Here is a 13,643-nt window from a genome sequence, read left to right as displayed (position 1 = left end):
AGAATAATGTTCCAAGGTCTGAACCCCATATTTGCTTAATGTAAGATTTCTCTTATTTGATGAAACATTGAAGAAAGAGCATGGATAGGGTGATGATGAAATTAATGGCAGGATTTAGATTGAGTTAGTGCAAAATGATATATTGTGCTCTCCATTTCTTCATGACATGCAGATGCGGAGACTATTTTCTCCTATCTTGGAAATGTCCGCTCAGCACTAGAAACCTCTTTACTGATCTTATTTCTCACCTTCCCTACACTACCAAATGTCTCTAAAGAATGACTCACACTTGCTCTTGCATTTCTCCAGCAGCTAGTCTTTTGTTAACCCACAGCAATCTAATAACTAAAAAATCCTCATGAAGGTCACGAATGGCCTTCACTGAATTTTCCTGAGTTCTATAGGATTTGTCACTTTGAGCTTTTCCACCTGGTGCTTCCCTGACATTGCGCCTATCCTTACGTCTCTGGTTCTTCCTCATTGTTCCCTTTGTGGGAACCCTTTTCCTCTTTCTGGTCACTACATATGACTATTCCTTGCAATCAATCCTTTGGCACCCTATTACTAGCAAAGAACGCTGTGACACCATGTGACAGACCTCACAATGGATCTCGACATCCCACCGAGTTACAAACTTGGTTGAGAATTGCTGACTACAAGGTAAGGTGCTAACTCTATCCACCCTGCAAGGCTCACCGCCTTCTTGGCCTAACTGCTTTCCAGCATTTTTACAAATGCCTTTAAGCTTCAGTTTTTTACGAGGCTTAAAAACTTTTGACCTATATAAGCCCTTGACTTTTACCTAGATGAGTCTGCTTGCTGGCCTCATAGCTGCCTTGTATATCATATCTTCATGATTAGTGGTGGTGCGGAGACACAGGTAGGAACAGAACTCAACTGTGCAATAAATCACTTAAAAATTTCTCCACAATGTCTAGCACAATATACTGCTCTGGTTATTTGTATTTAATGATTGGTTGGTGGATAGTATGACAGCTATCAAGTTTATAAAATTGCTCTCTTTGATGAACTATTTTCAGTAACATTCACCACTGTAAAATAAATTGTGATAAATCATAGCATTTTAATTAAAGTAATGCAAAAAAAATCAATTTCTTGTAATGAGTCACAATCAAACGACTCTGGAAAAACAGTTCTTTGAAATTTATTCTACAGAAATAGTGTATGAGTTGGAAAAAAACTAGGGTAGGCGTAAATCATCATGCACTAAATTTCATCCCTTCATTTTGAAAACAAATCACCTGGGAAGAAAATAAAAAGGTCAGAAGTAGGCAGTCATGGGTCTGATTCAAGGCTACTATGAAACCTCAGGATTACTACTGAGGAATTCAGAGTTTGGAAGAGCTGCAATTATTTTGTCTTTCTGTTGACAAATTGTTTTTAATTTGGATTTTTAAGTTAGTAGGTATGATTTTAAAGAAGGAAATTAAAGTCAGCCTAAATAGAAGAGTGTACATATGTGACAAGGGTCCCTCACCTCCTAGCTCTTCTTCTTCTGTACCCTTGAGAGTGATGGAGTCTAGCGGCAAGTAAAGCATCAAGGTTACGCTTTGAAGGCCAGCAGAAGCAACAGGTAGGAGTTTCCTGTTTTATAAGTGCTCTACTCTGAGGAATATAAGGATCCACTGTCACCCTCCTAGGAAGCCAGGAATGGGTGCACTGAGTTTCTGACTCGAAGGGGAGTGGCAGGATGGAGCTGGGACCTAGGGAGAGAGAGGAATAGTAAGCAGAGAGAAGAAATGAGACAGATGGGTCTTTCACGTGCCCATGCACGCCCTACACACTGGAAGGCAACCTGATGGGGACAGGCAAGAAACATTTGAAACTTTATCAGGACTCTTGATGGTGGGTTTGAATGGGGACTTTCTGATAACACCTGCATACCTTTCCAGACATAGTGGCAAATTACATGTTTCAAATATATTTTCAGTGGCAAAAAGTCACTGGGAAACTGAGTGATATTGTTATCATCATGACATGAGATTCAATTCGATATACATTCACAGTTCATACCATGTGCCAGGCAGTGGGAAGCTAAGGGAGAAGAGGAAATAATAATTGTTGAGCTAAGGGGATGCTGTTAGGTCCCATTTCCACATCACAGGTCTCAAGGCCATGCATTCTCTGTAGCACAATGGCAGTTTCACATGCGTTTGTGATCATTTGATTAATGTGTCTCAGGCTGTAGGCTCTATGAGAGCAGAGAACATGTCTCTCTTCTTCACCACTGCGTCTTAGCTTAGTGCTAGACACAGTTTCTAGCATTTGACAGGCATCCAATAAATACTGTTGACTGAATGAATGTTACAGATGCATAAACCCTTTGTAGGGAGAAGTATTATCCCGTTTTATAGGTGTGGATACAGCCATAGATTACTCGGGACCACACAAAAATAACTGCTGGAGAGAGGATTCCAAAACAGCCTACCTCGGCAACCTAGGGTCTTTCTACCACATCACGCTCCTTCCCCAGGGTGAAGGGGTTCAGACAGACAGGAACACCTGTTCTGGGTAAATATCAGCTACACAAAAGAGGTATGAACCGGAGGTGGCGAGGCAGGCAAAGGTGGGGGTCCTCAACTCGGCTTAAAATAAATCCCGCCCACCGAGAGGAAGCAAAATCGAGTGGATCGGCTTGTGCATCCCGCTTACAATCCAAATAGAGAGGAAGGTGGAAATAGTTAGGACTCCCTGGGAGGGGGATGAGGTGGAAGGGAGAAGGAAGGAATGTGAAGAGGAGTGGTAGCAGTTCTTTCTTGCGTCGTCTCTGTTGAGGGGAGGCACGATCCTTGGTCCCAGCGGCGGTTATCAAAGTATTTCATTAAATGACAGTTGGCAGCAGCGAGGATTAGTTCACCTGCACAGGTGGGGCGTCGACGCCGAGTTGTTTCCCAGACAATGACCTAATAAAATAACTTCTCCCAGTTTGGAAGGGTCGGGGGAGATAAATAACGCTTTTTGTCGGAGGGAGGTTTCGTAAATAAGGGATGTATGTGAGAGCTCGGAAGAGAATTACAGTGCAACTATCATGGCTATTATCTTAATCAGGGACCATTTCAACACCTCTCCTTTCAAGTCAACCAGCAATACGACAGGATTTATTTTCCAAGAGAAATCCCCGCCCGTCAACTCCGAGCCGCTGGGATGAGAGCTCAGTGGGAAACAGCAGCGACGAAGAAAGGCTATTTTGGGTGTGGGAACGCGGCGGGAGGAGGGGCGGCGCCGCGGGGCTGGGCGCGGGCGCGCGGGAAAAGCCTCCAGCTCTGGCTGCCACGGCAACCGCGTCCAGGCAACGCGCCCGGAAGCGGCTTGGGCGGCGCGCGGCGGCTCGCGGCCCCCGGGAGCTGCGAACCCGGCCGGGCCGCGCGCCGGGCCAGGCGGCAGGCGCGCGCTGATTGGACGGCGCTCCCCGCGGCGCGGGCCCGTAGCCGGGCGCCCCGCACAGCCCGCGCCAGCGGCCACCGCACCCAGCCGCGCCTGCGAGGACATGGGGAGCCGCGGCGCGCCCGCCCCCCGCGAAGGTGAGTGCCGCGCCCGGGGCCCCAGATCAGGCACCCTGCGGTCCCTGTCGGCAGAGGCTCCCTGGGACTGCCGTTGACCTTGGGGCAGCCGCCGGCGAGATAGGCTTGGGGGACAGAGAGAGCTGCGCGTGGTCCTTGTGACATGCTGCTAGAGGGAGGGTTAACTGCATGCTGCCGCGAAGGGATGAAGTTGAGCGCAAAGCGCAACTGGCATTGCATTTTTGCGGGGGCTGAGGAGAGGTTGCATGCTAGCAAACCAACAGATGCCCCGAGGGACTGTTTGGGGGAGCTGGGATGGTGCACAAATTGCCAGAGGGAAGTGGTTAAGTCAGCTGTCCCACTGCTCAGAGCTGAGTGACCTTGGACAGGTCAACCTCTCTGCCCCCCGCCCCCAGTCTTTATCAGGAGGGGCTTGGGTTCTTTGCAGTTCCACAGGGCTGTTGTGCCATTGTACTGTGAGCTGAGAAAGGGCTCCAAAGTACTAGTTCTGCAGGTACAGGATACACAAGGCTTAACCATGTTTATTCTACGAGGGTTTCTGTTAATTGGCTCTCAAGTGACAAGAAATGTTATTGTTTTATAGAAGATTATGGAGAGAAAGCAGTGGGTGGTCCAGAGAGTAGCTTCTCAAGACGCCCAGGTTAAAACCTCTAGTGTGCTCTAAAGTCATGACAAAATCAGGGTTAATACTCTTGAGTTCTTTCTTGTAGTTAATCTAATAGGAAACTTCGTATTTGAACAGGTAAAATCAAAGCCCAATAGTGGCAGGCAGCAGCAAATTAAGTGAGTCATTTCTTCAGTGTGCACGAGGTGTGTGTGTGTGTGTGTGTGTGTGTGTGTGTGTGTGTGTGGCACAAGCGCCTGGCTGCGATCACACCCTCATCTTAAAGTCTGTATGTCAGTGTTAGAAATTATTTCATAGGAGTAACCAGAAATAATGCTAGAATTATTTGAATCCTCAGAAGTGCAGCTCTCTCAGAAACATGGGCAAACATTTGCAGCTTGCTTTTAAATAGGAGTTGGGTTTTTGAAAGTAAACATATTCTTTACTGAGAACCATCCCTAGGATTTGCACATGTGTCGGCCTTCAGGGCCCTAGCATAGAGTGTGTGGGTATGAGGAAGGTGCTCCTGAGACCCAGCAGGCTGTGACCTCTTCTGTTTTTGGTATTGGCTGGTGCTAAAAGGCTACTCAGTCCCTTTTCTATATTCTCAGCTTGTGCACTTCTCTCTTCCAAGGAGAAGGAAGTGGGGAAATCCTTGGTCCCTCTCTCAAGTTCCCAGGGTTGCCCCTTCTGGCTTTCTGCTCGAAGGCTACCCTTGATCTTCATTCCAATCTGATTTCATCTGTTTGAAAATGAAGGTTGAGAAGACAACATTTTCGATGTTAATGTATAAGCTTCTGCAAGCTTGTTTACCTGAGGGTTTAATAATCTTTAATGGTTTACATGTTAGGAATCTGATAACACCCAGATAGAAGAATCCTTACTGCCCAGGAATTCACCACTAAATCTGCAAACCCTTTAATGAATCACACCTCATGACACTAGGAACCCTCATGAACTATTCGGCCTCCTGTTTCTGTAGGCCACTGACTGTGTGTTTCCAACTTGCCTTTCAATCTCTTGTTTCTTACATCTTGCAGCCATACTCCTGTATTTTCCATTTTTTCTGTGGCTGAGCCTGTCTCCTGTCCCTCCCCTAGCACCAGAGCCTGAGTGAGCAGCTTCCCTCAGAACAGTCCTCTCCCATTCACCAGAGCGCAGATTGGGCTTCCCCTGGCTTCTCAGTGCCACCTCCAAACTCTGTACCCATCACTAACAAAATCTTTTCTTTAGAAGGTCAGACGTCTGCTTATGCCTCACACCATCCTTCTTATCTTCTGGATCAGTGCTTGCCAAACCTGGTGGCTCCTCAGAATCACCTGGAGTATTTTGAAAAATGTGGCTCTTTAGACTCTCCCAGACATACCGAATTAGAGTCATCAATGTAGGAAAGACCTACAAATCCTTTTTTAAAATATAAACCCCCAAAAAAGAAGAAGGAGGTGAAAGGATGGGGAGAGAAAACAGAGCTCCCTGGGTGATTCTGATGTACAGCCAGGTTTGAGAGTCACTTCACTCGAAGCTACAAAAAAGTAACAAACAAACAAACATGAGCAACTAGTTCGGTTCCCTTTTCTACCTTGCCAGTGACTTTGGGGTTTATGTTGAGGCTCTATTAACTCACTGACCTTGAAGTTTCTCAAGGTTTCCAGGGTCAACTCCAATGACCTTAGTTTTCACTTCAACCACTCATTTCTGGGACTTGTTTAGTCTTGGAATATTTTCCACATTTAGGATTTGGACTTCAACTTGGATTTCAGTCTGCTTAGCTGATGTTTTTCCACCTACTGCACTATGTTTTAACCATCACCAAGGACTCTGGTACTTTAATTGCTAGCCGTTCAATCCCTTTACAGCTCCATTTCTCTGCTTGGAGTCTATATGTTGCCAGCGATTACAATTCTGTCTGGAATCCCAGAATCTTTCGTCTTAAATGTTGAGCTTCTATTCCAGTCCTCAGTCCAAAATCACCCTTATTATCTGCTTTATCTTCTCCTAGCCTGAGAAGTTATCCAGGAGAGTCACTAAGACCCTCCGACTGGTTCCATTGAAAATTTGTGCCGGCTCTAATTTAACCTAGGTCTTGCTTTTCTATGAAAAAAAAAAAAATCCTTCTTTTATTAACTTCTGACTACACTCCTTTAAAGGTTATGCCAGACTTTTCCATTCCATAAACTTCTGGTCAGTTTCCTTTCAGGAGATAGCCTATTTTCATTGATAAGATTAAGGATGTTCACGTCCTAGTTTACTTCCCTTGACTTCAGTGTAAGCTCCCATGGTACCCTCCTCACCACCCCAAGCATTTTTCTTTACCCATCTTTATCCTTTATTTCCTCTTCCTCCTAGGAGGAAAATATCTCTAAGTCCCCTCCCCAAGATTAACCCACATACACTTCACACTCTCCAGTCTCTGGACATCTTCCCTTCCTTCTTGCCTCTTTTGGAAAGTTGTTCTGTTTGTTATTCCCTTTCTCCAGTTTCTTTAGTCTCACCTTACCCGCTAGCTCTCCTCCCACCATATATTCAAGTCATCGTTCTCATAATAAAGAAATTGTGCTGGAGGCTCAGCTCTGTCCAGTAGAACTTTCTGTGATGATGGAAATAGTTTATATCTATACTGTCTCATATGGGAGTCACTAGCCATATGTGACTACCGAGCACATGAAATGTGGCCAGTGAGACCAAGGAACTAAATTTCTAATTTTTGTTAATTTTAAATGAATTCAAATTCAATTTAAATAGTCACATGGGGCTGAGGGCTACTGTATGGGGCAGCGCAGCTCTACTGCATGCTACTGTGTTGAACTGTCCTTGGCTTTCCCTCCTGTGACTGCCCACTCACTTCTTTTAGCCTCACCCTTACTTTTCTGTTGAAACTGCTTATTTGTGGGGCTCTAGTGGAGCGGTTCTGATTGCAAAGTTGAAGCCTTTACTCTGACTTGCCCCACCTTGATTTCCACCCTGTGTCTGCTACCAGCAGTCACTCTCCTCCTGAGCCTCTCACCTTTTTTGTCTCGTGTCACTGGTTATCCAAGTGCATTTATCTCTATCCTCCTAACTTCTGAACGTGGGATTCTGTAGGATCCTGGGGACCTTTTCCACTTCTTTTCCTTGCCTCTGCCCTCTTCCTCTCCTGGTGTCAGCCTTACCCCACAGGCAACAGTAGTTGTCATGGGCGGTTACCCTGGAGCCTTTCCAGGCACCATCCGTGCTTCACTTGTATCATGTCCTTTAATCCTCATTCCAACTCTATGAAGCAGATATGCTGATCATTCCTGTTATATAGGTAAAGAAATTTAAGCAGAGAGAAATGAGGGCAACTTAAGTAAGTAACTGGTTGTTAAGGAGCAGACCTGAGAAATGAATTCTGGCAATATGACCTTACAGCTCTACTTTTAACCAGATTTACTCAGGCCTCCCACATGCCTTCAAATCTACATTTCTGGTTCTACTCTCTCCCAAATTCCATTCAGAATCCGATACCCAGAAGCCTGATTATTTTGTCTTTAAACAACTCTTCATCCTAACTTCCTTAATCATTTTTCCTTTTTTAGCTTTTTATTTTGAAATAATTCAGATTTACAGAAAAGTTGCAAGAGTAATTTAAATAATTCCTATATACCTTTCACCCAAATTTTACAGATATTAACTCTTTACCACATTTGCTTTATCCTTCTTGCTCTATCACATTCTCTCTCCAAACACACACATACACATGCACAAACACAGACATATACACACATACGTACATATGTTATAATTTTCTTGAACCATTTCAGAGTTCATTATAGACATGATACCCCTTTACCTCCCCGCTTCAAATATTTCAGTGTATATTTCCAAAAAAAAAAAGACTGCATAGCAAGCATCCAAAATCAAGAAATTAACATTGATTCTGTATAATTATCTAATCTATAGACCTTACTCAAGTGTCACCAATAGCCCTAATAATGTCTTTTATAGTAAAAACGGTGAGGGGACCTTCTTTAAAAAGTCTCTTCCTGGTCCAGGATTCAATCCAGGATCTTGTGCTACATTAGTTGTCACATGCCTCTTTCATTTCCTGTAGTCTGGTCAGTTCCTCAGTTGTTCTTTGACTGTCACGACCTTAACGTTTCAAAAGGGTACAGGAGGGTTATTTTGTAGAATACCCTTTAACTTGGGTTTGTCTGGTGTTTTCTCATGATAGATCCAGGTTGTCCCTTATTAGGGAGGCATCCTACAGATGAGATACTGTGTCCTTCTTAGTGCATCCCAAATGATTTTCGTGCTATCATTCTCTCTGTAACCTGTTCTTGATCACTTGGGTTTTTGTTTTTTTTTTTTGACTTTTTTTCTCTTCTTCACACTCCCACATCCAGTTGGTCATTGAGTGTTGAGATGGTGTGCCCCCGGCACAATCTTCCTTAAAATGTCCTTTCCTTTCTGGTCCTACTGTTCCTTTCCTGTTTCAGACAATTGTGGAGTCAACACCTTTGAATATGATCCCAGTGACTGTCCCAGCCTTATCTTCCACTCCTTACCAACATAAACCCGTGTAGCTGGTCATTTAGTTAGTACTTCCTCTGCTTTGTGCTTCCTCCGCCCTTTCTCATGCTGGCTGCACTTAATTAACCCTCTAAGTATTCAGTTCAAACACCTGCTACTCAAATGCTTTTGCCAATGGACCAGTTCAAACTGACCCTGCCTTCTGCCCAGAGGCAACGCCTGGTCTATACCACTCATGTGGCATATACCAGCCTCTCCACTCTTGTGTAGCAGCTTGTCTGTTTTATATCCCTACGGAATTGAAGCTCCTGGGTGCGGGGGCAGTATCTTGTTCAGTACTGTAGAGGCTCAATGAATATTTGTTGACTGGACTAAATTACTTGATTAAAATCACTGAGCGAATGCCCAGGATGAGTTGTCTGCTAGCATCTGGTATGTGATGGTGGGTGTGAGACCCATGCCTTTCTCCAAAAGTCACATGGATAGTGGTTCAAAATAAGGCTTTTTAGCAAAATGATGGGTAATTTAAAAAGGTAATTCCATATTGTAAGTGGAATAAATGATTTTCCCCTGATGGCATCTTAGCTTTGTGTAATTGTGTCAAAACAAAGAAAGGACATATTTGATTTTTAAAAAAAGAGTAGAGGAACCCAACATAGCATATAAAAATGGCCCATCTATTTCTTCACATCCCAAATGAGCAGCTGAATGTGTGAGGAGCGGTTTCCCAGGCTCACATCCTCCCTTCTGAGCCCTGCAGCCACCTGTCTCTCTCCTCTTCATTGTCTAGCCGACTCTCTCCTCTGCTCTTCCACTGGCACGTTCTCTCTCCCCCCACACTCCGTCATGCTTTCTCCTCTTCCTTACTTCACTCTTCCTGCCTGTTTCTTCCTCTTAATAACTATTCTCTTTTCCTCCTTCTTCTTATATTGATTATTTTGTTGTTTGACTTACCGAATGTGATTTTACGTGCCATGGGTTTCTAACATAAAAGCAGGCGAAAGAAGATGAAACGATTGGTTTTATCACTCTTTGTTGATTCCCCGCCCCCTATGGCTCAGTGGTTCTTGGTATTTTAAAAATGTAATTGTCAGTGACAAAAAACATGGTGTATTTGATTACCTTTTTGGTACACCAGGAAAGTTACTTGGAATGTGCTGGTTGACAAACATCAAAAGGACTGAAACTTTCAGTTTCTGTTAAGGCAAAATTGGTGTTTAAGGTCAGAAATCAGATTTGAGGGTGGTGAGTTGTCAAGGTTATTAGAACAAAAGCATTCCTCCTCAAGATGTACCTGTACTTGGTCAGCTTTTTCTCTCTTAAGAGTGCTTTTGTGCAGATAACATCTTCTCTGGATGTGGTAGCTACAGAATTGAAGGCAAGAGATTCTGCTGCTTAGCTGAGTGGGGCTTAAATAAAAAGCGTGTTTATGTGGGAGAGAATGTGTGGGGGCTGCTTTTGCATTATGGAATTCTTAAAATTGTTTAACCAGGAAGATGTTATTCAGAAACCCCCAGTGCCTTCAGCTTGTTTTTGTTTATTTCAGATTTCTTCTTTCTCCATTTTTAATTATCTCTGGCAGGGCTCAGGAGCCTCCCCTGCTCTCTCAAATAATTATAAAATTAATGCACTGAACTCAAGTCGTTACTCCAAATAAAAGAGCCCTTCATAGACTCCCATGTTCAGCCGCGAAGTCCAGCCCCTTCTACTGTGCGTGAGAAGGAGGGCAGAGACTAGAGGCTAGTCTTTCTTCCATGCTCAAATCCTTAGCTTTTCAGTTAGAAATTCATATAGGGTAGAGCCCACAAGTCACAACTAGCAGTCTCTCTGCATGAGTGTGCAAAGTCATGCCTCCTCTCCTCTGTATGATCCTTGGTGTCCTGGAGATGTCAGTACTTTAGTAGATATGGCGTTTACACTAGCTTTTAATAATATCTTTTCTGTTCTAGCTGTTGCATTTGGCAAGTTCCTTTTTTAACATTTGGTAAAGTGTATTCTCTAATGCTAGAAAGAAAAGTTGCCAAATATAGCTGTTGATCATAATAAAACACCCTAAAAGTAATATTAAGACAATTCTCTTTCGGAGTGGGTGCGTGCATGTATGAGTGCCCGTGCACACCACAGGGCAACCTGACGCGGTCTGCCAAGCTCACAGTTGGAGGGGACCTTGGATCAACAATCGATATGTCATTTGGGCAGAGCAACTCAATGATGAAAATGACGAGCCTTACTAAATTAGAAAAACAAGCAGATGAACAAATATTTAGGAGCGTCAGTAAAGAGATGCTGTGCTGCTGATCTTCACAGGGGTTACAGATACATATGGTATATGGTCCCTGCTAACCCAAAGCAGCTCACTTGGGGCGATATAATCCGTGAAAAGTTCAAATAACAATAGAAGATTTAAATAGCATTTCAAAATAGCTGTTATTAATAGATGGGAACAAAAACCAATCTGTTTTTGCAGGGGTTCTCCTAAAAATGTTAGCATCAGTCTAAGAAGTGGAGAGTGAATTAAAGCAACATCAGTAGCCATTTCTTGGTTTCTAGGAGTCCTGATGATTTCAGTTCATTAGTGACTCCATCTGGACCTGACAGAGGCCACACATACGTTGCAGATTTACTGGATCCCATCAGTCATGCAGTAAGCCCTGCACTGGCTGGAAGACCACCATAAATAAATGTCTGGAGCATTTCTAAGTTCTTTTTAGTTAATGGATGAGAAACACAGCCACCTTTCACCTTTATTCCTTCAACGTATTTCCCCTCGTGACTGTGACAGAGTGGAGGAGAAAGAAAACAAGTCTTAAGAAAAGAAATCAAGGCCATTTTCACAAAAGGCATTAGAAATATCTGCCGCGGGACCCTGTAGAGGGTATCACAGTGTTCCCGGAACCTCAGGCTTTTGCAGTGCTGTGCTGGCGGCTCACACCGATGGCAGACTGAGCCACTGGGACTGTACATGATGCCTGATTTTCTGATCTTTGGGCAATCCAGGGCTTCGATGAGGGGGTCAGCGAGAGTCCTGGGCCACAAGGGAATGGGTAAAAATTAACAGCAGACTGGCAGTCATCGTTCAATCGACACAGAGTTTCAGTTTTGGAAGATGAAAAAGTTCTAGAGATCTGTTGCACAACAGTGTACATGTTTTTAACAACACTGTACTGTACACTTAAAAATGTGTAAGATAGTAAAATATATGTGTTTTTAACTTCAGTAAAAAAAAAATTAACAACAAACTTATTTTAACTGAACCATATCTTTTAAACCCAGATCAGGCTTGTCTCTTGGTTTTGATAGCTGTAAATAGGCAATTTCTATTTCTTAATTTTTATTTTTTTGCTTATTTATTTATTTATTTCAAGAAGTTTTTATTTAAATTTTTGTCAATGTGAAAAGAGCACACTTTATTATTTTGAAAATTAGGAAAAGTAGAATAAAAATGTAGCCATTGCCACTAATTATATCTTGATTTATTTCTATGCACTGTTTTAAAAAATAGGATAATATTACTTTGAGTACTGGAACCCTTGCCACACTCTCCCCAGGATAGCTGAGGGATTTCTGGGTTGCTAGGGTAATGTACAATTGAAAAAAATGTCAAGGTGTGTCAAGTAAGCTTCATTTGCCACTGACCTAATGTGTTCAAGGCAGGATATTTTGGTGTGAGGATGCTGTTTAAGGATCCTCCTTTGATGACTTACTCGTATTTCCCCCAGATCCACCTTATAACCATAATGCCATCTACATCCCCAAATATGCTAGCCCAGTAGATTTCTTGCAAGTGCGGCTTACCTATTGTCCAAAATTCTGGCCATGTGTAGGAAGAAGGGAGCTGCCTGTTAGGAAGACAGGATGTGTTTATTTGTGCTGTTTTCTTTACACATCATTTGGTGGCACTCCCCCAATCTGAGCCCTGTCATTAATTTATGGAAAGCTTTTGCTGTTATCAGTGGTCTTTCTTTGACTTTTTTTTTTAATCAATCTAAGTACTTTGATTTTGGAATTAGTCCCTGGCCTAAGTTACACACCTCTCTTCCTCCTCCTTGTACTGAAAACAAATGATTTACCCAGACATCAGCTATTTACACCACAGAGAATTCCAGCATTTTAGCATGGGATGGGGCCCAGGCAGCAGCGTTAAAGATAAGTGCAAGTCCAAGGAAGCATCTATTCATGGAGAGGGCGGCCGGGTGGTGAGTCAGATAGGAGAGAGAAGAAAAGCAGACAGTGTGTGGCCTCTGCATACAGAGGTGCAGTAGTTGTCTTGTCCTTGACCTTGACCACTCCATTTATCTCTGCAGGACCAAGGTCGGATGAGCTCCTTTACCTTAGGAGAGAGGAGGAGGAAAAGGAGGGGGCATGACAAGAGTGGAACTTAAAATTTTGCAGGATCCATTAATTCATAAGTTAAAATGTTTGCACTACCTAAATTGTGGCACCATGGAGCAAAGCTTTGGTTTCTAGGTTCGGATTATTGTTCTATATAGTACTGTAAATCTATTTTTAAAACTTGTTCTTTAAAAAAAAAAAACCTTAACATTATAGCTAGTATATAAATATTTTTCTGTTACTTCACAGTCTTTGTAACCATATTTTAAATAGCTATTGATATTCTTTTGAGCAGCTATGCCATATTTTATTAAGTATTATTTTATCATTGGACATTTACCCAATAGCCATTTATAGAAATATGAACATCTAGATAATATCCCATGTTAAGTATGGGTAAAATGCTTTAAGGGTAGAGATTTGATGAAGATTAGTTACTGTTATTCTGTAATTCTAATTTTGTGGTCCCCAGAATGTATACAGGGCAAAACTGAGTTCTGTACACGTCCCGGAGCAACTAACAATTTGACTCCCCTTGAGCTCATGGTCTTTATATATTTGTTTTTAAGTGGGAGAAGAAGAAATAATTTTCTCTTTTTTAATGATACAATGAACAATTAATTGAAGAAGTGAAACGTACATTTAGTCAAAGCCTCCTGCGTTCCTCTGCCTGATCC

The 13,643-nt window shown here is 42.9% G+C and overlaps 1 protein-coding gene across 2 annotated transcripts in view; it reads left to right on the top strand.

Moving 5' to 3' along the window:
* The first annotated feature begins 3,150 nt into the window (after window positions 1-3,150).
* The window catches only part of FAM81A (family with sequence similarity 81 member A), a 58,946-nt gene continuing 48,453 nt past the window's right edge, over window positions 3,151-13,643 (top strand). The window contains exon 1 of one of the 2 annotated variants that reach the window (XM_039865446.1): window positions 3,151-3,542. In XM_039865446.1, coding sequence (XP_039721380.1) covers window positions 3,166-3,542 — 377 coding nt within the window. In that variant the 5' untranslated portion in view covers window positions 3,151-3,165. The remainder of the gene's footprint in view (window positions 3,543-13,643) is intronic. The other variant, XM_039865447.1, reaches the window with a different exon arrangement.

Source organism: Pteropus medius, unplaced genomic scaffold (assembly GCF_902729225.1).
Source record: "Pteropus medius unplaced genomic scaffold, Ma_sr-lr_union100, whole genome shotgun sequence".
NCBI classification, from domain to species: Eukaryota; Metazoa; Chordata; class Mammalia; order Chiroptera; family Pteropodidae; genus Pteropus; species Pteropus medius.
Note: the sequence above shows the minus strand (reverse complement) of the source record. Positions and strands in the feature narration are given on the sequence as shown.